The sequence below is a fragment of the Nicotiana tomentosiformis genome, chromosome 9 (assembly GCF_000390325.3).
Source record: "Nicotiana tomentosiformis chromosome 9, ASM39032v3, whole genome shotgun sequence".
Classification (NCBI taxonomy): Eukaryota; Viridiplantae; Streptophyta; class Magnoliopsida; order Solanales; family Solanaceae; genus Nicotiana; species Nicotiana tomentosiformis.
The window spans coordinates 67,442,896-67,470,580 of NC_090820.1; the positions used below are offsets into that span (position 1 = coordinate 67,442,896).

A 27,685-nucleotide genomic window follows, 5' to 3' on the forward strand; every position below is an offset into this window, starting at 1 on the left:
CTTCCCTGAATTTTCAGAGTTCGATCGAAGCGAGCAAGAGATAGAGGAATACTCTCTCATAGTTATGAATTGAAAAGGCAGGCCTGAATGTTTTTTAACTAAGCTCTATAGTCTAGTCAAATTTAATATGTGTTTATGTAGCTATTGCGCAAAAAGCATCTCCCGTGGCCCAGGTAGTAACTACTTTACAGGTAAGGGGAGCGATAGAATAAACTATTGTGGCAGCCAAAAGGGCGGATTCCCCTACTACACAACAATACCTTGCTCCTTATACAAGACAAGCTTTGTCTGTTTATTTTATGTATCGTGATCGATGCACTTTAATTATTTATGATGATCCCTCCAAACAAGCATAAGCTTATCGCCACTTTCTCACCACCTAATGATGATCAAATCACAATCATGAGGTTTCCAATTGAAAGCGTGTACTCTCTCGATTCAGGGATCGGTAGCGTCTTTCTTGCTCGGTAGGTAAGCATGAATGGAGCTTACAGGAGTTAGTGCATTGGAGTCCTGGGCAACAACTTTGAAGTCCCTACTTTATTTAGAATTATGGGAAATTTGAAGAATCATGGCTCTGTTTATTATTTATCTTAGTCTTATGATGTTATATATGAGATTTATTTATATTTAGTTCACCCAGTGGGTTAGATTAGGTGTTATCACGAGCCACGACCTAGTAGCATTTTGATCGTGAAAAAAATCCAATAAAAATATAATATGGTAAATCTCGGTAATTATGATGGATATGTGATTGTGCAAAGGGTGCCCAATATAGATTTTAAGATCCACCAATTAACTAGAAAGAACAAAAATAAAAACAAAAGTAAAAAAGAGTGACAAAAATTTGGATAGAGGAATTTTACTAGGAAAAAATTACAAGAAAAGAAAAAGTAAAGTAAAAAATGATAATTAAAAAAGAAATCCAAAAGAGTGACCAGTATTTTGGATGAATTTGTTTTTGAAAAGATCAAAATAAAAAAAAAATATAGCAAAACACAGTAAAAATAAAGAAAAAATAAAGTGAAAAAGGTGAGGAATTGTTACAACAAAGAATTAAAAAAAGAGAAAAAAGCAAGAAATAAAAAGAAAAAAGAACTATAAAAATTAAAAGAAACCAGAAAAGAGTGCAGAGTTTTATTAGAAGAAAAGAATAAAGTGAAAAAATAACAATAAATGGAAAAAATAAAAGAAAGTAAAAAAGATAAGGAAGAAAAGGTCTTAAAAACAAAGAAAAGAAAGGAAAAAGGGGAACGGCCTTAGGTGGAGCATAGGCATAGTAAGAGAGGGGACAGCTGATTAATAAAATCTTAAAAACTATTAAATTGGAGGTATATTCTATATTTCAAAAAGGGAGGCATTTTTATTATAAAATCTTTAAAGGGGTGCCTTGCGTTATTTTCTCTGTTTATTCTCTTGATTTTTTCTCTCTTTCTCAACTCAAACTCTCAACTTTTCTTTGTGATTTTTGCCACCAATTTTCGTTGTTAACATACTAAGGAAAAATAAAATTGTTTATTTTATTGGTTTGAGTTAATAAAAAAAACTTCTTCTAACTGGTCGTGAAATACTCAAATTAATTCCAATACTAGTGGATTGGCTTTGATTCTGGGAGATCAAAGATGCATGAACTTTTTTCTCTTGTAATTGGACTAACCTAAAGTTGTATAAAAGACAGCTAAATTATGTACATCAACATACATTAATTTGCTATTGTATACAAAGAGGGTCTTAATTCTTCCAGACTATAGCATAAACCAACAAATTAATTTATTTTTTTGTTGGGACTAAAACAGAAGCTAAACCTTCCAATACTTTAATATAGTATGAGCATCTTCTCCTATTGTGAACAGAGTATGTCATTCTCTGAATTAGCTTCAGCGTTACGCGGCTTGTTGCATAATGGATTGGTCAGGGCCATCAGTGGCATGAGGCATCTCTTCACCGGGTAATTGAATGTCCAAAATCTCAACTCTTCTCTTCATTCTTTTCCTAATTCTTATGGCTATGTCTGCTGGATCAAACCGGCCAAAGATGCTCACTCTGTTGTGTTGCTTCTCTATCAGGTGCATCTCTATTTCTACACCATATTAGTCATAGAATTACGTTGTAGACAAAAACTAGCTTTATAAATCTGTTTATCCTAAGGATCGCGGATTCGTATATTAAGTATGCCTTACCTTTCATTCTGAGAATGATTGTTCTCATTTTCCTGCAGCAAGAAGGGCAATCCAGATTAACCCGCATCACCATGCATACCTGCTTGTTTTTTACAAGATTAATTAATCAGAATCCTGTTGGTTAGATATCATAGTCAATTAATGGATATATAACAGAAAACGTAGCTTAAATTCCCGGAAGTTGTATGTGTGAAAATATTACCATATATGCTGTTGGAATACTTACCTGTCCAGACATGAAACAAGGTATTTCGGTAAAAATCTGAAAAGTCAATTAAAAAAGGTGGATGATGAACCTTTTTTCAATAATAAAGGGCAGAAGCAAAGACAGTTATTTCTATGCCCGAAGAGGAAACACCTCCTTAATTTGTCAAAGTGGAATCTAGTTGTCGGTCCGCTAAGAAGCCTTTGGGATGAGGGTTACGTCATACCCTTGCTTGTCTCTCTCAACTACTGTCTTGATTTTTGGTTAACTATACTGTCAAAATCGAATTTGTCCTTCGTATGATTAATCAAGATTGGAGCATAATGGACCGAGATTCGTCATTATAATACCGAGCTGTGATGTGAAGTTGGAAGGTCGAGCTCAAGACCCAGAGACCGATCAGTACCGAGATCGAGTCAAGGTCGAGCTCGAGATGCAGAGACCGATCAGTACCGATCCCCAAGAAGTTCTGCATGCCATAAATTCCTAAATATAATGGGACGACCGACCCCAACAAACATGTCACCTCTTACACATGTACCATTAAAGGGAATGATCTAGAAGACGACGAGATCGAATTCGTATTATTGAAGAAGTTTGGCGAAACCCTGTCAAAGGGAGAAATGATATAGTATCATAATTTACCGCCTAACTCTATCGATTCTTTTGCTATGCTTGCAGATTCTTTCGTAAAAGTACATGCCGGAGCCATAAAGGTTGAGACCAGGAAGTCGGACCTTTTCAAGGTAAGGCAAAAAGATAACGAGATGCTAAGAGAGTTCGTATCTCGTTTCCAAATGGAATGAATGGATCTACCACCGGTCACAGACGATTGGGATGTTCAAGCTTTCACTCAAGGACTGAACGTACGAAGCTCGATGGCTTCACGACAGTTGAAGCAGAACTTGATCGAGTACCCGGTTGTTACCTAGACCGATGTACACAATCGATATCAATCGAAGATTAGAGTCGAAGATGACCAGTTGGGTTCTGGATCCGTTATTAAAAAAGACATCGACCGAGAACCAAGGTCGATCAAGGACCTATATCGGTCGTATAACGGAGATCGTAGGGCTAGCGAACCTGCATGCAACTCCGTACGAGGCGAAAGGAGAAGTGATTGAGGCCAAGGGTCTTGGGGGCTGATGAACAAGAATGGGTTCGACAGGCATACCGGACCTAAGGAAGCACCACAATTATCAAAATATAACTTTAACATCGATGCATCCGCTATCGTGTCGGCTATCAGACGCATCAAAGATACTAAGTGGCCTCGACCTCTGCAGTCCAATCCATCCCAGCAAAATCCCAATCAAATATGCAAGTATCATGGTACCCATAGCCACAGAACTGAAGACTTCAAGCAATTGAGAGAGGAGGTAACCCGATTATTCAATGAAGGGCACCTTCGAGAATTTTTAAGTGACCGGGCCAAAAACCATTTAAAAAATAGAGATTTCAATAGACAAAACGAACAAGAAGAGCCACAACACATCATCCACATGATCATCGGAGGGATCGATGTCCCCCAGGGGCCAGTGCTTAAACGCACTAAGATGTCGATTGTAAGAGAGAAGCGATCTCGGACTCAGGATTACACACCAAAAGGAACCTTGTCCTTTAGTGATGAAGACGCGGAAGGAATCATGCAACCCCATAACGATGCACTGGTAATATCTGTACTTATGAATAAAACTCAAGTTAAGCGTGTGTTAATTGATCCAAGTAGTTCGGCCAACATCATTCGATCAAGGATCGTAGAGCAACTCGGTCTACCGGACCAGGTCGTTCCTGCAACCCTAGTACTAAACAGATTCAATATGGAGTGTGAAACTACTAAAGGCGAGATAACTTTGCCAGTAAACGTGGATGGGACCATCCAAGAAATGAAGTTCCATGTGATCGAGGGCGATATGAGATATAATGCTATCACGACCCAAAATCCCGCCACAAGCGTCGTAATGGCACCTAGTCTCTAAGACTAGGTAAGCCTATTTCAATTATATTTTGAAGCCATTTTTTTTTAATTAAATAGGTAATCAAAACTGACAGTGGAAACAAGTATGAATACAACTACCACCCAAGACTGGTAGTACTGAGTCACGAACTCTAACTGAATACATGGAATGATCACGAAGATCGAATATACAATACTGTTTGATTACAAATTAACAGTACAATGAAATAAAAAGACTCCAATGGACTGTGACGACTAAGCAGCTCTACCTTGAATCCTTATGATCCCGCTTTAACTCTGCTCAAGTCCGATATCTCCAATACCTGGCTCTGCACAAAAATATGCAGAAGTGTAGTATGAGTACACCACGGTCGGTACCCAGTAAGGATCAAGACTAACCTCAATGGAGTAGAGACGAGGTACAGTCAAGACACTTACCAGTCTAATAACCTGTGCAATATAATATACAAAATAATAGGAAACAAATAACATCAAGGCAACATCAAACAACCAGTGATATGCACAGTAAGACAATAAAATTACAATTTAATATCGCTCAATAATTAATAAATCTAATTACACCCAGTTAAATCAAGTTCTTCAATTAAATATCTTTCACATATAATTCTTACGAATAAAACTCTTTTTCAAATATAATTTCGTCGAATAAATATCTTTCAAATACAATTCTTTCATATAATATTTTTTTTAATAAAAATTCATCCAAATAAATATTTTGAACATAATTCTTTCAATTAAAGAGTCACCATGTGACACCTAATTTCAAAATCATAAAAATACGGGTCTCGGCCCATTTTTATATTTTTCGTAAACACGGGTCTCAGCCCATTTTTTATGTTTACACGGCACCTCGTGCCCATAATTAAATCATCATATTTTCCTGGCACCTCGTGCCCTCATTTCATATCACAACTGCACGGACAACTCACGTGTCAAATATCATTATCATTTCATCACAGCACCCAGTGCCCCCATTTCATATCTCAACTGCATGGACAATTCACGTGCCAAATATCCTCATTATTTACTCACGGCACCTCGTGCCCATATTTCAATTTATAATTCGCCTAGCAATAGCCACAGGCTCTCAATTTCAACATAAATCAGATTGTTATCAATTTACCAAAAACAAGACAAATTGCACAAGGTATAAAAATAAATACAAGAAAATCACAACATCACATGAAAATTATCAACCCCACATCATTACATGTCGTCCCTGACAATAGACATCTTAATCCCTTCTATTGCCAACCTTATCACTCCTATACCTTATCGCTCCGCCCATACAATATCAATATACACCCTTATCGCTCCACCCAGACAATATTCCAACAAACACAACAACAGCGAAATGGCACCCTTAAACCCACATAATATCAATGGTGAAATGGCATCCTTATCTCCCCACAATAGTAATATACAACATAACAATTTATATGGGAAATTAATACGACAGCGTAACAAAATCAATTCATATCACAATTTACCCAATGGCCACAACCAAATTCCAAAGATATAACAAAATCAATTAATTCACAACAAATAGCCCAAAAGCTCCACACAATGTGTACAATACCCAAAAACAATCAATAGAGATCAAAATTACTCAACATAAAGTAAAGTCTTCATTAAATTCAAATTTTCAATAATTATATAAACACCTCTTCTTAAGCTCATTTAATTAATTATTTGCAGAGAAAAAATACATAATGAAATTCAATTTCAATAATTATCAAACAAACAAATTCACGTAATTACATAAATAATTAAGTAACAATCAAATCAAATTGTCATATAATAACAGATTTAACAATAACAAGGATTTAGGCACGACAAATAGATGATTAAATATATACCAAAAATAACCTAATTTATCACACAATATGCTCAAGACTTCAATAAAATTTACACATATAAGACGAGTACATACTTGTCACCTCGCACACACGGCTTTTCACATTTCACAAATGGCACAAAAGACTCGATGCCTAAGGGGTAATTTCTCCCACTCGAGGTTAAGCAAGACGCTTACCTTTTTGAAGTTAGGCCGATATTTAAAAATAGTCTTCTTGATTGAATTGACCTCAGTACAGCTCAAATCTATCCAAATTAATTGCACAACCTCATTAAAATTCATCGGAAACAATTTTGGATAATAATACGTCCACTTAAAAATTTATTCCAAAAAGTCAACAAAAGTCAACGCGGGGCTCGCCTCTTGGAACCCGACATAATTTTCACCAAATCCGAACACTCATTCCGATACGAGTTCAACCATACCAATTTTATCAAATTTCGATAAAAACTCAACCTCCAAATCTTAAATTTTCGTTTTTGAAAGATTTTGCAAAAATCTTAATTTCTTCCATTTAAATCCAAAATAAATAATGAATATAACCATATAATTATGAAGTATAATCATTTTTCGATATATAACACTTACCCCAATCCATATGGAGAAAATCGCATCAAAAATCGCTTCAATCCGAGCTCCATAGCTCCAAATATGTTAAAAATGGCCGAAACCTCAAAATATAGCTACTACCTAGGTATTTACTCTTCGCGATCACGAAGCACAAACATTTTCAGCCCCAAAATTGCTCTTTGCGATCGCGGAAAACCAATCACGATCGCAAAGAACAAACTCCCCAATGCTTCCAGATAGCCTCTAATATAATGGTCATACCTTTTTGTATAAAACTCCAAATGATGAATGGTCTAACTTTATAAAAACTAGATTTCAAGGGCTATAACTTTCATTTGTTGATCATCTCCCAATTCTTTATATATTTCAAGATATAAGCTTCCAAAGTCAGCCCTATGCAACAGAGATTTCTAAACTCTTCCCGGACAACCTATAGTATATCTACCATAACCTTTTGTACACAACTCCAAATGAAAAATGGTTTACTTTTCTGAAAACTAGAAACAAATAGCTCCAACTATTATGTTTGGATCATCTCCAAATTCCTTATAAATTGTGAGATATGACCTTCCAAAGTCGGGTCAGTGCGGCAGGAGTTTCCTCTACGCGATCACAAAAAGGCTTCCGCGATCGCGATTCACAGTCTCCAAACAACAAAATTACTCTTCGCGATCGCAATCGCGATGCATACCTTTGTGGCTAAAAACCAGCAACTAAAAATGGCCTACAAATGATCCGAAACCATCCCGAAACTCACCCGAGCCACTCGGTACCCCGTCTAAGCATACCACCTAGTCCCAATACATAACACGAACCTACTCTAGGGCTCAAATCACATCAAACAATATCAAAACTACGAATCACATCTCAAATCAAAATCTATAAACTTTGAACTTTCAAATTCTATATCTTGTGCCGAAACACATCAAATCAATCCGGAATAACTTCAAATTGTGCACACAAGTCATAATTGACAAAACGAAACTATTCCAGTTTCCAGAATCGGATTTCGACCCCGATATCAAAAAGTCAACCCCCGGTCAAACTTTCAAAAAAATTCATCTTTCGCCATTTCAAGCCTAATTCCACTACAGTCCTCCAAATAATTTTTCGGACACGCTCCTAAGTCCATAATCACCATACGGAGCTATTGACATCATCAAAATTCCATTCCTAAGTCGTTTGCTCAAAAGTCAATTCTTCGGTCAACTCTTTCCATTTAAGCTTCTAAATAAGGATAGCCTCTAGTATAATGGTCATACCTTTTTGTATAACACTCCAAATGATGAATGGTCTAACTTTATAAAAACTAGATTTCAAGGTCTATAACTTTCATTTGTTGATCATCTCCCAATTCTTTATATATTTCGAGATATAAGCTTCCAAAGTCAGCCCTATGCAACAGAGATTTCTAAACTCTTCCCGGACAGCCTATAGTATATCTACCATAACTTTTTGTACACAAATCCAAATGAAAAATGGTTTACTTTTCTGAAAACTAAAAACAAATAGCTCCAACTATTATGTTTGGATTATCTCCAAATTCCTTATAAATTGTGAGATATGACCTTCCAAAGTCGGGTTAGTGCGGCAGGAGTTTCCTCTACGCGATCGCAAAAAGGCTTACGCGATCGCGATTCACAGTCTCCAAACAACAAAATTACTCTTCGTGATCGCGATCGCGATACATACCTTTGTGGCTAAAAACCAGCAACTAAAAATGGCCTACAAATGGTCCAAAATCACCACGAAACTCACCCGAGCCACTCGGTACCCCGTCTAAGCATACCACCCAGTCCCAATACATAACACGAACCTACTCTATGGCTCAAATCACATCAAACAATATCAAAACTACGAATCACATCTCAAATCAAAATCTATAAACTTTGAACTTTCAAATTCTATATCTTGTGCCGAAACACATCAAATCAATCCGGAATGACTTCAAATTGTGCACACAAGTCATAATTGACAGAAAAAAACTATTCCAGTTTCCAGAATAGGATTTCGACACCGATTTCAAAAAGTCAACCCCCGGTCAAACTTTCGAAAAAATTCATCTTTCGCCATTTCAAGCCTAATTCCACTACAGACCTCCAAATAATTTTTCGGACACGCTCCTAAGACCATAATCACCATACGGAGCTATTGGCATCATCAAAATTCTATTCCTAAGTCGTTTGCTCAAAAGTCAACTCTCCGGTCAACTCTTTCCATTTAAGCTTCTAAATAAGGATAGCCTCTAGTATAATGGTCATACCTTTTTGTATAAAACTCCAAATGATGAATGGTCTAACTTTATAAAAACTAGATTTCAAGGGCTATAACTTTCATTTGTTGATGATCTCCCAATTCTTTATATATTTCTAGATATAAGCTTCCAAAGTCAGCCCTATGCAACAGAGATTTCTAAACTCTTCCCGGACAGCCTATAGTATATCTACCATAACTTTTTGTACACAACTCCAAATGAAAAATGGTTTACTTTTTTGAAAACTAGAAACAAATAGCTCAAACTATTATGTTTGGATCATCTCCAAATTCCTTATAAATTGTGAGATATGACTTTCCAAAGTCGGGTTAATGCGGCAGGAGTTTCCTCTACGCGATCGCAAAAAGGCTTACGCGATCGCGATTCACAGTCTCCAAACAACAAAATTACTCTTCGCGATCGCGATCGCGATACATACCTTTGTGGCTAAAAACCAGCAACTAAAAATGGCCTACAAATGGTCCAAAACCACCACGAAACTCACCCGAGCCACTCGGTACCCCGTCTAAGCATACCACCCAGTCCCAATACATAACACGAACCTACTCTATGGCTCAAATCACATCAAACAATATCAAAACTACGAATCACATCTCAAATCAAAATCTATAAACTTTGAACTTTCAAATTCTATATCTTGTGCCGAAACACATCAAATCAATCCGGAATGACTTCAAATTGTGCACACAAGTCATAATTGACAGAAAAAAACTATTCCAGTTTCCAGAATAGGATTTCGACACCGATTTCAAAAAGTCAACCCCCGGTCAAACTTTCGAAAAAATTCATCTTTCGCCATTTCAAGCCTAATTCCACTACAGACCTCCAAATAATTTTTCGGACACGCTCCTAAGTCCATAATCACCATACGAAGCTATTGACATCATCAAAATTCTATTCCTAAGTCGTTTGCTCAAAAGTCAACTCTCCGGTCAACTCTTTCCATTTAAGCTTCTAAATAAGGATAGCCTCTAGTATAATGGTCATACCTTTTTGTATAAAACTCCAAATGATGAATGGTCTAACTTTATAAAAACTAGATTTCAAGGGCTATAACTTTCATTTGTTGATGATCTCCCAATTCTTTATATATTTCTAGATATAAGCTTCCAAAGTCAGCCCTATGCAACAGAGATTTCTAAACTCTTCCCGGACAGCCTATAGTATATCTACCATAACCTTTTGTACACAACTCCAAATGAAAAATGGTTTACTTTTTTGAAAACTAGAAACAAATAGCTCCAACTATTATGTTTGGATCATCTCCAAATTCCTTATAAATTGTGAGATATGACCTTCTAAAATCGGGTCAGTGCGGCAGGAGTTTCCTCTACGCGATCGCAAAAAGGCTTACGCGATCGCAATTCATAGTCTCCAAACAACAAAATTACTCTTCGCGATCGCGACCGTTTGTCCGCGATCGCGATGCATACCTTTGTGGCTAAAAACCATCAACTAAAAATGGCCTAGAAATGGTCCGAAACCACCTCGAAACTCACCCGAGCCACTCGGTACCCCATCTGAGCATACCACCCAGTTCCAATACATAACACGAACCTACTCCAGGGCTCAAATCACACCAAACAATATCAAAACTACGAATCACATCTCAAATCAAAATCTATAAACTTTGAACTTTCAAATTCAATATCTTGTACCGAAACACATCAAATCAATCTGGAATGACTTCAAATTGTGCACACACGTCATAATTAACAGAACGAAACTATTCCAGTTTCTAGAATCAGATTTCGACTCCGATATCAAAAAGTCAACCCCCGGTCAAACTTTCAAAAAAATTCATCTTTCGCCATTTCAAGCCTAATTCCACTTTAGACCTCCAAATAATTTTTCGGACACGCTCCTAAGTCCATAATCACCATGCGGAGCTATTGACATCATCAAAATCTATTCCTAAGTCGTTTGCTCAAAAGTCAATTCTCCGGTTAACTCTTTCCATTTAAGCTTCTAAATAAGGATAGCCTCTAGTATAATGGTCATACCTTTTTGTATAAAACTCCAAGTGATGAGTGGTCTAACTTTATAAAAACTAGATTTCAAGGGATATAACTTTCATTTGTTGATCATCTCCTAATTCTTTATATATTTCGAGATATAAGCCTCCAAAGACAGCCGTATGCAACAGAGATTTCTAAAATCTTCCCGGACAGCCTATAGTATATCTACCATAACTTTTTGTACACAAATCCAAATGAAAAATGGTTTACTTTTCTGAAAACTAAAAACAAATAGCTCCAACTATTATGTTTGGATCATCTCCAAATTCCTTATAAATTGTGAGATATGACCTTCCAAAGTCGGGTCAGTGCGGCAGGAGTTTCCTCTACGCGATCGTGAAAAGGCTTCCGCGATCGCGATTCACAGTCTCCAAACAACAAAATTACTCTTCGCGATCTTGACCGTTTGTCCGCGATCGCGATGCATACCTTTGTGGCTAAAAACCTGCAACTAAAAATGGCCTAGAAATGGTCCGAAACTAACCCGAGCCACTCGGTACCCCGTCTGAGCATACCACCCAGTCCCAATACATAACACGAACCTACTCTAGGGCTCAAATCACATCAAACAATATCAAAACTATGAATCACATCTCAGATCAAAATCTATAAACTTTGAACTTTCAAATTCTATATCTTGTGCCGAAACACATCAAATCAATCCGGAATGACTTCAAATTGTGCACATAAGTCATAATTGACAGAACGAAACTATTCCAGTTTCCAGAATCAGATTTCGACCCAGATATTCAAAAGTCAACCCCCGGTCAAACTTTTGAAAAAATTCATCTTTCGCTATTTCAAGCCTAATTCCACTACAGACCTCCAAATAATTTTTTGGACACGCTCCTAAGTCCATAATCACCATACGGAGCTATTGACATCATCAAAATTCTATTCCTAAGTCGTTTGCTCAAAAGTCAATTCTCCGGTCAACTCTTTCCATTTAAGCTTCTAAATAAGGATTGTTCTTTTAATTTAATTCTGAATCTTCAGTAATTCAAACTTGACCACACCCGCGGGTCATAATACATATTGCAAAGTTGCTCGAGACCTTAAGTAACTGAACGGGGCGTAAATTCTTAAAATGACAAGTCGGGTCGTTACATTCTCCACCTCTTAAACAAATGTTCGTCCTCGAACGTGCTAAGAATTATTCTGAGGTTACAAAATTGATGATTTTACTTTTACACATATACTCACGATTGATCCTACGTTACCGCATTTGAGATAAGCCTGACAACACCATCTCATTTGATAATATTTCTTTTATCCATATTTTTAAATTTTAAGACCAATTTCTTACACTCCAAATATTTTCAAAAGGCCTGATTTTCACAACAACGCACGGTATTAGTCTCAACTAGCTATAGCAACTCGTGCATACGCACACAACAACTTTCTTGATAGTGTTGAAGTACTTCATAAAATTTTCGAGGTGTTACATTCTCCCCCCACTTAGGATCATTCGCCCTTGAATGAGAAGTAGAGTCCGCCCTCAACACATAGCATAACTTATCTATTCTATCGCACGTCTCAGTCCCCCAAATTTTACTAACTCCCAAATTTTTAAGAAATTTCGGCAAAGTCTCCCTTGTAAATGGGGCCTATCCACCTGCTAGAGTAACACCAAAACAACTCCTAACAACACATCCTCAACCCAACAAAGCACCACAATCTATATATCAATAAACTAATCTCAACATTACAAGCACTGCATTATCATAATGATATCAGGACATGAAGCACATCATATGTATGGCCATCACCATATCTCTGGTCTTAAGAGTTGTTCATAATCGATTACAACATCTCCAATTAACCTCATATTAACCAAAACCTCGTTTCTAATTTTCACAACACTGACAGCAAAATGTGAGGCATGAAGACCTCATAACTATTTACCCAACTTAACAAGCCACATTTAATGCTGCCTGGGCACTCACCTCGTGGGCTAAAACTCAATATTTTCCTCATAATTATGGATAAATATGCACAGAAACACATAAAAGAATTATCAAATAAGCCTAACAGGCATAACTCCTTATTAATACTATAGTACAAATTTTAATTTCACAAAAGGAGAATTTAAACTCATAAGTTTTTCACTACAAGGACCTTGTCCTTATATAATTTCCACCGCGGCTTATAGCCCAGTTTAATTATTTCACACCATATAAAAAAATACGAGGATCTCGTCTTCAACTCCGAATCATAAGTATTTTTTCACATTGTGCCCACTGAAATTTTCAGTTTCCTTTCTTTCTTCTTTTCAATAAATTTCGTAAAGAATGTTTCTCAATACATAATGAACCCTCATACCAGTAGGGCATATAATTCATAAAATTGAATTCAATTATTCCGAAATCACATCGAAACCCATTGTAGAGAGTAATAGAAAGTTACTTTTGGACTCATAGCGCACAATAATGTACAAAACAAAAAATGATACACACGGGCTAACACCATAAAATCTCCCAACAGGGATAAACACAGGAGTGGATTACAAATTCACTAATCCACTATATGTAAAGAGCATGAAAGGAGTTCTCACCTCGATAATCGGAATCGAATCAAAATAATAATGGTGCTTCTTTTATTATAAATTAAATCATACATGTAACTACACCATCTGGTGTATCGGCCTCAACCCATTCATAGCAACTATATCAACTGGTCGGGCCTCCACCTCTTAGGCGCCCTCTACACGTCTGTCCTGCACCCCTAACTGGCTATGCACGTGGAGTATTAACTGGAATAAAGCTTGTAGCTGGAGTGCTCTGATGAAATTCACCCCTCCCAAGTCTGGGACAATCTCTCATGATGTGACTAGTATCACCACACTCATAACAACACCTCTGAGGTCGCGTATGCTCGTACTGAGTCTGTGCCAGATAACTGGAATAATCACTATAAGAATCTTGTGTCGGTGGTGCACTATAAACTGGAGCACCCCGAGTAATCTGATGTGCAGACTGAGCTGACTGACTTCTCGAGCCTCCACTATAATGGGTCCTAGCGAAAGAGTACAATCCACTGAACCCTCCAGTTCTTTGAGACCGTTTGACCTCCTTAGACTCCCTTTCCTCGCCTAAAACACCCTCAATCTTTTATGCAATCTCCACTACTTGTTGAAATGGAGTAGCAGTTTGAAACTCTTGGGCCATGCATATTTTAATATCATAATCGAGCCCCTCAATGAATCTGCGGACCCGTTCTCTAACTATAGGAACCAAGATAGGTGCATGACGGGCTAACTCACTAAACCTGATAGCATATTCTGACACTATCATAGTGCCCTGACGTAACTGCTCAAACTCTGTGCGCCACGCGTCTCTGAGAGTCTGGGGAAAAAACTCTTTCAAGAATATTTCCGAAAATTGAGCCCAAGTTGGCGGTGTTGCATCGGCTGGTCTACCTTCTTCATGGATTTGCCACCACCGATACGCTGTGCCTGACCGTTGAAATGTAGTAAAGGCAACTCTGCTCACTTCCACGATACCCATGGTGCGGAGAATATGGTGATAATTTTCCAGAAATCCTTGGGCATCCTCTATAGTTGTGCCACTGAAAGTAGGTGGGTCATATTTCTTAAACCTTTCAAGTCCCTTTTGTTCTTCTTCTGATGCTTCTTGCCTAACCTCAGGCCGAACCGGAATAACAGGTTGTACCGGTGCTACACCCGGAACCTGACCAACATGAATCTGTTGCTCTGGAGTTGTGGTAGGAGTCAGATCTACTCCCCAAATCTGCGGAATATTTGGTGCAACAAAAATCAATCCCGCCTAGGTTAATGTACCAAACATACTCAGGAACTATGCCAAAGTCTCTTAAAGTCCAGGGGTAACGATAGGTGCTTCTGGTACCTGTCCCCCAACTAGATCTACCAGTGGCTCCTCAACTATTGCTCTGACATGTGCTCTAGTTGCGGAACATGTCCTTCCTCGACATCTACCTCGGCCCCGGCCTCTTGCAGCCCTAGCAGTAAGTGCGGATGCCTGCTTAGCTAACCCAGTAGCATGTGTCCTCACCATATGTGAGAGAATAGAGATACAAAAGCTCAAATTCCACAATCAACAAATCTGCACAACAGGAATGAAAGAAGTGGGAATTTCCTAACAGTTCTGTAGCCTCTCGAAGATAAGTACAGACGTCTCCATACCGATCCGCAAGACTCTACTAGATTCGTTCGTGACTCGTAGAACCTAAGAACCTAGAACTCTGATACCAACTTGTCACGACCCAAAATCCCTGCACAAGCATCGTGATGGTACCTAGTCTCTAAGACTAGGTAAGCCGATTTCAATTATATTTTGAAGCCATTTTTTTTGAATTAAATAGGTAATCAGAACTGACAGCGAAAACAAGTATGAATACAACTACCACCCAAGACTGGTAGTACTGAGTCACGAACTCTAACTGAATATATGGAATGATCACGAGGACCGAATATACAATACTGTTTGATTACAAATTAACAGTACAATAACATAAAAAGAATCCAAAGGACTGCGACGACTAAGCAGCTCTACCTTGAATCCTTACGATCCCGCTTTAACTCTGCTCAAGTACGATATCTCCAATACCTGGCTCACTAGTCTAATAACCTGTACAATATAATATACAAAATAATATGAAACAAATAACATCAAGGCAACATCAAACAACCAATGATATGCACAATAAGACAATAAAATCACCATTTAATATTGCTCAACAATTAATAAATACAATTACACCTAGTTAAATTAAGTCCTTCAATTAAATATATTTTACATATAATTCTTACGAATAAAACTCTTTTTCAAATATAATAGTGTCGAATAAATATCTTTCAAATACAATTCTTACATATAATTTTTTTTTGAATAAAAATCCTTCCAAATAAATATTTTGAATATAATTCTTTCAATTAAAGAGTCACCCTGTGACATCTCATTTCAAAATCATAAAAATACGAGTCTCAGCCCATTTTCATATTTTTCGTAAACACGGGTCACATCCATTTTTCATGCTTCCACGGCACTTCGTGCCCATAATTAAATCATCATATTTTCCCGGCACCTCGTGCCCTCATTTCATATCACAACTGCATGGACAACTCACGTGCCAAATATCATTATCATTTCATCACAGCACCCCGTGCCCACATTTCATAACTCAACTGCATGAACAATTTACGTGCCAAATATCCTCATTATTTACTCACGGCACCCCGTGCCCACATTTCAATTTATAATTCGCCTAGCAATAGCCACAGGCTCTCAATTTCAACATAAATCAGATTGTTATCAATTTACCAAAAACAAGACAAATTGCACAAGGTATAAAAATAAACACAAGAAAATCACAACATCACTTGAAAATCATCAACACCACAACCCCACATCATCGCATGTCATCCCTGAAAATAGCAGCCCTTATCGCTCATATTGCCACCCTTATCTCTACGCCTAGATAATATCAATAGCCACTCTTATCACTCCTATTGCCACGCTTATCGCTTCTATAACCACCGTTATCGCTCCGCCCAGACAATATTCTAACAAACACAACGACAGTGAAATTCCACCCTTATACCCCACATAATATCAACGGTGAAATGCCACCCTTATCTCTCCAAAATAATAACTCACACAACACAACAATTTATACGAGAAATTAATACGACAACATAACAAAATCAATTCATATCACAATTTGCCCAATGGCCATAACCAAATTCCAAAGATATAACAAAATCAATTAATTTAGCAACAAATAGCCCAAACGCTCCACACAATGTGTACAATACCCAAAAACAATCAATAGAGATCGAAATTACTCAACATAAAGTAAAGTCTTCATTAAATTCAAATTTTCAATAATTATATAAACACCTCTTCTTAAGCTCATTTAATTAATTATTTGAAAAGAAAAAATCCATAATGAAATTCAATTCCAATAATTATCAAACAAACAAATTCACGGAATTACATAAATAATTAAGTAACAATCACATCAAATTGTCATATAACAACAGATAATGCTCAAGACAAATATATGATTAAATATATACCAACAATTACCCAATTTACCACACAATATGCTCAAGAATTCAATAAACTTTACACATATAAGCCGAGTATGTACTCGTCACCTCGCGCACACGGCTTTTCAGATTTAATAAATGGCACATAAGACTCGATGCCTAAGGGGTAATTTCCCCCGCTCGAATTTAAGCAAGACGCTTACCTTTTTGAAGTTAGGCCGATATTCCAAAATAGTCTTCTTGATTGAATTGACCTCCGGACAGCTCAAAACTATCCAAATTAATTGCACAACCTCATTAAAATTCATCGAAAACAATTCCGGATAATAATACGTCGACTTAAAAATATTTTCCAAAAAGTCAACAAAAGTAAACGCGGGGCACGCCTCTTAGAACCCGATATAATGTTCACCAAATCCAAACACCCATTCCAATACGAGTTCAACCATACCAATTTTATCAAATTCCGATAATAACTCGACCTCCAAATCTTAAATTTGTGTTTTTGGAAGATTTTTTGCAAAAATCTTGATTTCTTCCATTTAAATCCAAAATAAATGATGAATATAACCATAGAATCATGAAGTATAATCACTTTAGGATATAGAATATTTACCCCAATTTATATGGTGAAAATCGCTTCAATCCGAGCTCCATAGCTCCAAATATGTTAAAAGTGGTTGAAACCTCAAAATATAGCTACTGCCGAGGTATTTACTCTTCGTGATCGTGGAAAATGCTTCGCGATCGCGAAGCACAAATTTTTTCAGCCCCAAAATTTCTCTTCACGATCGTGGAAAACCAATCGCGACCGCGAAGAACAAACTCCCCCAACTCTTCCAGACAACCTCTAGTATAATGGTCATAAAGTTTTGTACAAAACTCCAAATGATGAATAGTCTAACTTTTGTGAAACCTAGATTCCAAGGACTATAACTTTCATTAGTTGATCATCTCCCAATTCCTTATATATTTCGAGATACAAGCTTCCAAAATCAGCCCTATGCAACAAAGATTTCCAAACTTTTCCTGGATAGCCTGTAGTATATCTACCATACCTTTTTGTACACAACTCCAAATGACAAATGGTTTAAATTTCTGAAAACTAGACACAAAGGGCTACAACTTTCATTTTTGGATCATCTCCAAATTACTTATAGATTACGGGATATAAGCTTCCAAAATTGGGTCAGTACTGCAGGAGTTTCCTCTACGCGATCGCGAAAAGGCTTCCGCGATCGTGAAAAGGCTTCCGCGATCGCGAAAAGGCTTCCTCGATCGCGATTCACAATCTCCAAACAGCAAAATTACTCTTCGCGATCGTGACCATTTGTCCGCGATCGCGATGCATACCTCTGTGGCCAAAAATCAGCAACTAAAAATGGCCTATAAATGGTCCGAAACCACCCCGAAACTCACCCGAGCCACTCGGTACCCCGTCTGAGCATACCAACCAGTCCCAATACATAACAGAAACCTGTTTGAGGCCTCAAATCACATCAAATAATATCAAAACTACGAATCACACCTCAGATCAAAATCTATGAACTTTGAACTTTTAAAGTCTATATCTTTAGCTGAAACACATCAAATCAATCCGTAATGACTTTAAATTTTGCACACAAGTCATAATTGACATAACGAAGCTATTCCAATTTCCAGAATCGGATTCTGACCCAGATATCAAAAAGTCAACCCCTCGATCAAACTTCCAAAAAATTCATCTTTTGCCATTTCAAGCATAATTCCATTACAGACCTCCAAATAATTTTTCGGACACGCTCCTAAGTCCATAACCACCATACAGAGCTATTCACATCATCAAAATTCCATTTCGAAGTCATTTGCTCAAAAGTCAACCCTCCGGTCAACTCTTTCCATTTAAGCTTCTAAATAAGGATTGTTCTTTTAATTTAATTTCAAATCTTCAGTAATTCAAGCTCGACCACACCCGCGGGTCATAATACATATTGCGAAGCTGCTCGAGACCTTAAGTAACTGAACGGGGCGTAAATTATTAAAATGACAAGTCGGGTCGTTAGAAATGCCCTGTTCGGGAGGCCTTGGATTCACAACATAAGAGCAGTGCCCTCGACCCTTCACCAGTTCTGAAATTCCCAACATCGGAGGGAATCAAAATGGTCTACGAGGAGCAACCGACCGCAAAGGAAATGTTTGTCGTGGATGAAGTGATTCCGATATCTTCACTATCATCAACAAAGGGATCAGATTCGAAGGAGGAACGGGATACCAAATAGCAATCACAAACGTCAGCCTCGACCCAACTAGAGAATCAAAAGACGGACGAAGATGATGACTATGGGATCCCTCGATACTTTGTGGTCCCTGGTGATTCCGACGCTATCAAATCAACGGTCAAAGAACTGGAGAAAATCACGCTAATCGAACATCTACCCAAGCGAAAGGTATACCTGGGCATGGGGTTAGATCCCGAGCTTAGGAAAAAGCTTATTCAATTTCTTATTGCTAACATGAACTGTTTCGCTTAGTCCCATCTTGACATGATAGGGATCCCACCAGAAATAACCACTTATAAACTAAGCTTGGATCCGAAATTCCATCTGGTAAAGCAAAAAAGAAGGCCCCAGTCCTAGGTCAAGCATGCCTTCATCAAGGGAGAGGTAACCAAACTTCTTAAAATAGGATCCATTCGAGAAGTAAAATACCATGAATGGCTAGCAAATGTGGTGGTAGTCCCTAAGAAAGGAAACAAACTTAAAATGTGTATAGATTATAAAGACCTGAACAAAGCATGTCCTAAGGATTCTTTTCCTTTGCCTAATATCGATCGTATGATTGATGCTACAGCCGTCCATGAGACTCTCAGTTTTCTCGATGCCTACTCCGGGTACAACCAGATACAGATGAACCCGGAGGATCAAGAAAAGACCTCATTTATCACTAAGTACGGTACCTACTGTTATAAGGTAATGTCATTCGATTCAAAAAATGTTGGTGAAACTTATCAATGCCTAGTAAATCGAATGTTTGAAAAACAAATAGGAAAATCAATGGAAGTTTATATTGATGACATGTTAGTTAAGTCTCTGCGAGCAGATGATCATTTAAAGCATTTGCAGGAAACTTTAGACATACTGAGGGAGTACAATATGAAGCTCAACCCCGAAAAATGTGCATTCGAGGTTGGCTCGGGCAAGTTTCTTGGTTTCATGGTGTCCAATCGAGGAATCAAGATCAACCCCGATAAAATCAAAGCGATCGAGGACATCAAGGTAGTAGATAATGTAAAGGTCGTGCAGAGGATAACGGGATGGATAGCCGCCCTAGGACGATTCATTTCGAGATCCTCAGATAGGAGCCACCGATTTTTCTCACTTCTTAAGAAGAAAAGTAACTTCACATGGACTCTAGAATGCTAGCAGGCTTAGGAAGAACTAAAGCGGTATTTATCGAGCCTGCTACTTCTTCATACCCCGAAAGTAGACGAACAACATTACCTGTACTTAGCTGTCTCGTAGATAGCGATAAGTGGAGTTCTTGTTTGAGAAGAACAAGGTACGCAATTCCCTATTTATTATGTCAGTCGGACCTTAGGCGAGGGCGAAACTATATATCCACACTTAGAAAAATTAGCGCTTTCTTTAATAAGCGCCTCTAGGAAACTAAAACCATATTTCCAGTGTCATCCGATACATGTTGTAACAACTTATCCTCTTCGAAATATTTTGCACAAACCCGAGCTTTCGGGTCGATTGGCGAATTGGGCCATAGATATCGGTGGGTACGATATTGAGTATCGACCCCAAACCGCTATCAAATCGCAAATCTTGGCGCACTTCGTGGCTGACTTTACGCCGTCCTCCGTACCCGAGATTGAAAAAGAACTACGGATAAAATCGGGTACCTCTTCGGGAGTCTGGACCCTCTTTATAGACGGTGCCTCGAATGCGAAGGGGTCCGGACTAGGCATCGTACTAAAATTACCCACATGTAATGTAGTTAGACGGTCTATCAGAAATACAAAATTGACTAACAATGAGGCCGAGTATGAGGCCATGATTGCAGGTCTCGAACTAGCTAGAAGCTTGGGAGCAAAAGTCATAGAGGCTAAGTGTAATTCCCTCCTCGTGGTAAACCAAGTTAACGGGACTTTCGATGTCCGAGAAGATCGAATGCAGAGGTAATTAGATAAACTACAGGTGACTCTACATCGATTTAAGGAATGGACTCAACTCGGGGACTGTCGTACAACTCATGAGATCAGTAATCAAATGAGGTCATGCCGAGATAAACTCCACAAGTTTAACCAGGGATTAGATAATCAAATATATAGAGTACTTCAAGAACGGGAAGCTTCCATCAGATCCAAGGGAATCGAGAGCTCTGCGCATGAAGGCAGCATGGTTCACCTTGTCCGAAGACGGAACGCTGTTTAGAAGGACGTTCGATGGACCATTGGCAATATGTTTGGGACCAGGAGAACATATCGCAAAACATCAAAATCTAGTACCGGAGCAACACCATTCTCGTTGGTTTATGGCGCCGAAGCCCTGATCCCGGCCAAGGTCGGAGAACATAGCATTAGGTTTCAATATGCAACAGAGGATTCGAATAACGAGACCATGAATACGAGCCTAGAATTGTTGGATGAAAGACGAGAAGCCGCTCTCATCCGATTGGCCGCCAAAAAATAGTGAATCGAGAGGTACTACAATCGAAGAACCAATCTTCGACATTTTAAAATCAGGGACTTGGTACTAAGAAAAGTTACCCTCAACACCCAAAATCCAAATGAAGGGAAACTGGGTCAGAACTAGGAAGGACCGTATCAGGTTCTCGAAATCGTCGGAAAAGGAACCTACAAGCTCGGTATGATAAACGGCAAACGACTACCGAGCAATTGAAACGTATCATACCTAAAATGATACTACTGCTAAAGTACGACCCTCCCATGTTCATTTGTATTTCTAAACTAACCCTTCCAGGTGTTTGATCAGAAACAAGGATGGATTCTTCAACACAAAGTCTTTAGATCTGAAAGCACGCGTTGCACTCTTTTTTCCTTGGACCGGTTTTGTCCTAAATGGGTTTTCCGGCGAGGTTTTTAATTAGGCAACCATTGATCGTACTAACTTAGAAAAATTCAACAGTATTCGAGGCCTATTTACAATCAACCTCGAATACTGGGGGAATTGACCTAGAATATATCATGCCCGATGAAAGGAAATTACATCACGACAACAGGGTCTCGATAGAAAAAATTTGTAATGGTCAAAATGAACCATGCCCGTAGAGTTTGCTCGAGCCCTGGCTCAAAACATGTACGCATGTATAATGATTTATAAAGAGAAATTCCTTCTTTAACGATATCCCATACCTAAGAAAGGTTCTTCTACTTATGTTATGCAAACAAACTTAAGGGCCGACCATGACCGGAGTTCGAATGATTACCCCCACAAATCGGGGACTGCCGTCCGAAAAATAGACGAGATCAAATTATATAAACTCCGAAGATCATAAGCCCAAGAAGAACATCTTGAATTAAAGAAGGATTTTTATAGGCCACCGCCACCCCACTCGGGGACTGGTACTTCGGGCAAGCTCGAAGTAAAATGGAGAAATAAGCCCAAGACGCAAATTCCGGAGTAAAGAGGCTACGAACGAATTAACACGATTCGGAGACATCCGAATTCCGTAACAAAACAGGGTCAGAAAGGCTACCCCCGGAAAAATCATAAAAGGCTTCAATAATATCAAGCCTCAAAAACTCTAATGAGTACAAAACTATTCGAACTCTCGAACAAATCCCTATTTCATGCTAAGGCATTACAAGTTTTGCAAATACGAATGATAAGAAACTCTTTTAAGACGGAAAGGGGACAAGGCCATAAACAATCCTTTTAACAAAAACCTAATGGTTACTTTACTTCGAGTTCAAGCAAACACTCACTCGACCATAAGGCCTAAGGGCTATTTTTACATCGAGTTCGAGCAAATACTCATTCGACCATAAAGCTTAAGGGCTGTTTTTTACTTCGAGTTCAAGCAAACACTCACTCAACCATAAGGCCTAAGGGCTATTTTTTACTCCGAGTTCGAGCAAACACTCACTCGACCATAAAGCCTAAGGGCTGTTTTTTACTTCGAGTTCGAGCAAACACTCAGTTGACCATAAAACCTAAGGACTGTTTTCTGCTTTGAGTTCGAGAGACCATCCTCGCTCAACTAAAAAACCAAGGGTTACTTTACTTCGAGTTTGAGAAAGCACTCACTCAATCAAAAGGCCTAAGGGCTACACTAGTTCGATTTTGATCAAATTATCTGAACCCCAACCTTAGAATACAACTTCACAATTCTATAAGGTAGAAAGGATGAACGTTTTTTATACATGTCAAAAATAATTTACAAGGCATCATGGCCCGATCAAATTCCTCTACAAATGACCAAAACGGTCTTATAAGAAACAAAAAAAATACTAAAGGACTTAGTCCTCTTCGGGAGCAGCATCATCATTATCGGGAAAGGCCAACACTCTGGTTTTGACTTCAAGCTCCTTAGCTTTCTCGATCTCGGTTGTAAGATCAAAGCCACGAGCATGGACCTCTTCGAGAGTCTCCCTCCGAGACTAGTATTTAGCATGCTCGACAACCTAGTTTGCTTGAGCCTGCACAGCCTCAGCAACCTCCTTTGCTCGAACATGAGAAACTTCGGCATCGGATCGATAAACGGACACCATTGAATCAGCATTGGCCATGGTTTTCTCGACCTCTGATTTGACCGCTGCAAGTTCTGTGGCCAGTCTCTCTCGATCAGAATTTGCTGAGCTCAACCTAGACTGGAACTCCTCATTTTTCTTATCTTGCACCAAGGCTTTCTCTTTCAAGCTTTAGAGTTGGGCTTCAGCCGAAGCCAATTGAGTTCGGGAAATCTCCTTTTTTGAGGCGAGGCAGTCCATGTTCTTCTTCTATTCCTCGGCCTCTGATTTCACTACGTCCACTTTAACACGAAGCTACCTGATCACATCGAACTTTTGCTCGACCTACGGGATCGAACTGATGGCCATCACTCCTGAGTCAATATCATTAAATTTAATGATTCTTTTTACCTTCTCGGCTAGCTCAGCTTGTTCTTTCTGAAAAGATTCTAGCTTAGCCCGAAGTCCTTTTACTTATCCTTCTCTCTGCTCACTGAGAAGCTTGAAGGCATCTCTCTCCTCAGTAAGCCTTTGAACTTCGGCTTCGTAACGGCTCAGCTCCTCTCGGGATTGGAAAAATGCCTTGTGATGAAGCACAGAAGCCAACAAAAATAAAAAGAAGGGATTATACAAGGAAAGAAAATCACAAGTATGAAATTGGCAAAGAAAGTATGAACTTACCCGATTTAGGGCCTGTTGGGCTTCGTTGAAAAGGCAAGACGCTCCCACCTTGCTCGAGCTCTTCTTCAGAGCCTCCAAGTCACTCGGACCGGTGACATCTTCTACCCCGATAAAATAACCATGGAAAGGGTCATCCTCTCCATGGGCTCCCTCCCCGTGACAAGTCTCCACAGCTTGGGCATCACATATCATCGACTGGGAAAATGAAGGGAAAGAGGGGGAATCCTCGATCTCTATTGCCCCGAGTAGGTCTTTTTGGGCGCCGCCTCAGTCTTGGGAAGCCTCACGATCGGTTTGCACACCGGCATCCACAGCTTCTTCGCCGGTCTCTTTACCCTGAGGTAAATATCCTCGGTCCCTCTCAGCTCGGGAACTTGGTCAAAGTCTCCTCCTCGACCTCATCAAGCCTGAACGGAGCAGTATCAACTCCCACCGATACTGAAGTATTTTGAGTATCGGGGCCAGCCCGTGCAAGGGACACCAGCCCGGAATCACTTTCTTCTTCTTCTTTTTCTTCTTCTTCTTCTTATTCATCATCCCTTAGACTAAGGACCAACTCCATAGTCAAAGGGATTATGTTCACTTTGGGTTTACGAGCCACTCACTTCTTGGGTTTTTGACCCTCGGAGTCCGAGGCCCTTTTTTCTTAATTACCTTCTTCGGTTTTGAGATAAGCGGTAAAGCTTCTTCAACACCTGATGGGGGTCTCATAACTGCATCTTTTCTGAGACCTACCAAGAAAGAAAAGTAAGTAAAACTTATACCTGAAAAAAAAACTTGAATGGTAAGCAAATCGATGAGCCAAGAAGAAGGTTTACCATGAGTACGAGCCTCCCACCGGTCCTTTGACAAATCACGCCATGCGCGCTCAGCGTATGTTGACGTAGAAACCAGGCTCCTGATCCAATTCTTGATATAAGGAACCGCACCCGGCATCCAAGCAACGACTGCATCAATAAAAACACTGATAAGAAAGGATAAAGAAGTAAAAACAACAAAAACTAAAAACGGGATCACACTTACGGTTCATATTCCATTTCTCAGGGAAATGGCATACTCTCAGCCGGGATTAGGTCCGAGGTCTTCACTCGAATGAACCGGCCCATCCAACCTCGATCTTTCTCTTCATCTATGCTCCAGGAGAACTCCTTGGTGGCCTGACATTGAAGCTTTCGGTAAAGTTCAGGGATATATAATCTTACGAGGTGGTCGAGGGTGAAGGGAAGCCCGTCGATTTTGCTCACAAAGAAACGAAGCAGTATCACAATCCTCCAGAAAGATGGGTGAATTTGACCGAGGGTCACCTGGTATTTCTTACAAAAATCGACCATGACTGAATCGAGGGGACCCAACATGAAAGGATAAGTGTAAACACTCAGGTACCCTTCCACGTGGGTAGTGATCACTTCCTCCGGTGCAGGTATCACAACCTCTTTATTTTCCCAATGGCAGTCTTTTTTAACCAGGTCAAGAAGGGTTTTTGGTATCAAGCATATATATATCGATACCGGCTCGTATCGACCATCAACTGAGAAGGGATAGTGAAGTATTTGGTGTTTTGAGAAGAACAAGCGAAGAAATTCCAAAACCTGGAAATAGAGAGCTTTTGGGAAGGCGAAGAACTATGAAGATTGGAATGAAAAGAGATTAGAAGGTAAAAGTTTGAAATAATGAAGAAGGGGGCTATTTATAGATTTCACAGTGACGATTCAAAATTGGCAGTGGTCGACCATCGACCGACGCGCATTTAATGCCTTGGTAACTGGACAGACGGGACATTTGTCACATACGTCACAATCGGGCTCGTCTCAGATGTCAGTATGTATCTAGTCAGAGGTTCAAAAATCATATCGTTTCTCGCCACCTTCTTCCCGAGAAACGAGGGGACTATCTGTATACAGTCAAAACTGAGTTTGCACTTCATGCGACTAATCAAGATTGGAGCATGATGGACCGAGGTTCATCACTATAATACCAAGCTGTGATGTAAATTTGGAAGGTTGAGCTCGAGACCCAGAGACCGATCAGTACCGAGATCGAGTCAAGGTAGAGCTCGAGATCCAGAGACCGATCAGTACTGAGATCAAGTCAAGGTTGAGCTTGAGATCCAGAGACCGATCAAATACCGAGATCAAGTCAAGGTCGAGCATGAGACCCAGAGACCAACCAAGATCGAGACCGAGCCAAGGAACAACAAAGCCGTTATAGCCGCATTTGGGGAGAGAATCTCAGCTGAAATCACGGCTTGAATCAAGAAAAAGCCAATTAATTAATCTATCATGGGATCCCCACTATGTATTTTTAGTTATATCCAAAGTAGGATTCCTCCACTATATTAGGAGTGGCTAACATTTGAAAAGAAAAGATCGAGATACATTCACACATTCTCACATTCAGAGATTATTGAGATTTACATAACATCTAGCAAATTTTATCCTTTTTTGGGCTTTTGATATTGATTCATCTTGTTCATTTATCAATCATTCTCTACTCAATTAGAGTTTCTATTCATTCCTTTTTACAGTCAATATTCGATATATCCCTACTTATTTTTCTAACTTGTGCCAAGTTATACCACGTATACTTAGAACTACGTATAAATTCAACTCTATCCATTTTTCGGGTAAATAGGTTATTCTACCACTACAATCAACATAGGCTTGTCGTCTTCTTTTCCAGTCGAATATGATTTATAATACCATTAATTCTTTTCTTTTTCTAAACGATCGGGCTATTAAATTCTTCTTAAACTCCAACCATACTATAAAAAAAACTTTTTTGACTTCTATTGCTTTGTAGAAATGATTCTTTCATTCTCTTTCTGACATGTAGGTATGCATTAGATGTAACCTTGATCATAGAATAAGGATAATCCCTTATATATAGATGTTTGCTGAGACTTGGAGTGGGTAATTTTCCTTTCCATTCTTCAACATCGATCCTTGGTTCCCAGCAAAAGACCAAGAAGATCAACTCAAAACCTTTTCAAATATATTAGGGAAAGAAAATACTAATTTTCATATATCATTACTAATTTTTATATATCCTGGCAAAGGAGCCATTAAGGTATAGAAATCCAAAGCTAATAAAACTAAAAGAGAAATTCCAACATGTAAGTAACAACTTTGTGTGCGTGTAAAATTGGGGACAATGTCTATCCTGATTCCCGGATGAGAGAACGAAGGAGGAGAACGGATCCGGGACATTGTAATC

At 38.9% G+C, this 27,685-nt stretch overlaps 1 protein-coding gene and 1 long non-coding RNA gene across 2 annotated transcripts; one reads left to right on the forward strand and one right to left on the reverse strand.

Annotated features, from left to right (window-relative positions):
• Positions 1-1,683: 1,683 nt before the first annotated feature.
• Positions 1,684-2,524, reverse strand: LOC117281429 (heavy metal-associated isoprenylated plant protein 6). Its single transcript, XM_033661267.2, has 3 exons — positions 2,407-2,524; positions 2,181-2,259; positions 1,684-2,080 (listed from the first exon to the last, which is right to left on the reverse strand). Exons 1-3 carry the CDS (start codon positions 2,416-2,418, stop codon positions 1,884-1,886), a joined length of 288 nt encoding a protein of 95 aa, XP_033517158.1. The 5' UTR covers positions 2,419-2,524; the 3' UTR covers positions 1,684-1,883.
• Positions 1,931-27,151, forward strand: LOC138899546 (uncharacterized). Its single transcript, XR_011411241.1, has 3 exons — positions 1,931-2,066; positions 2,219-2,648; positions 27,104-27,151. It is a non-coding gene; the product is annotated as an uncharacterized lncRNA (long non-coding RNA).
• Positions 27,152-27,685: the final 534 nt, after the last annotated feature.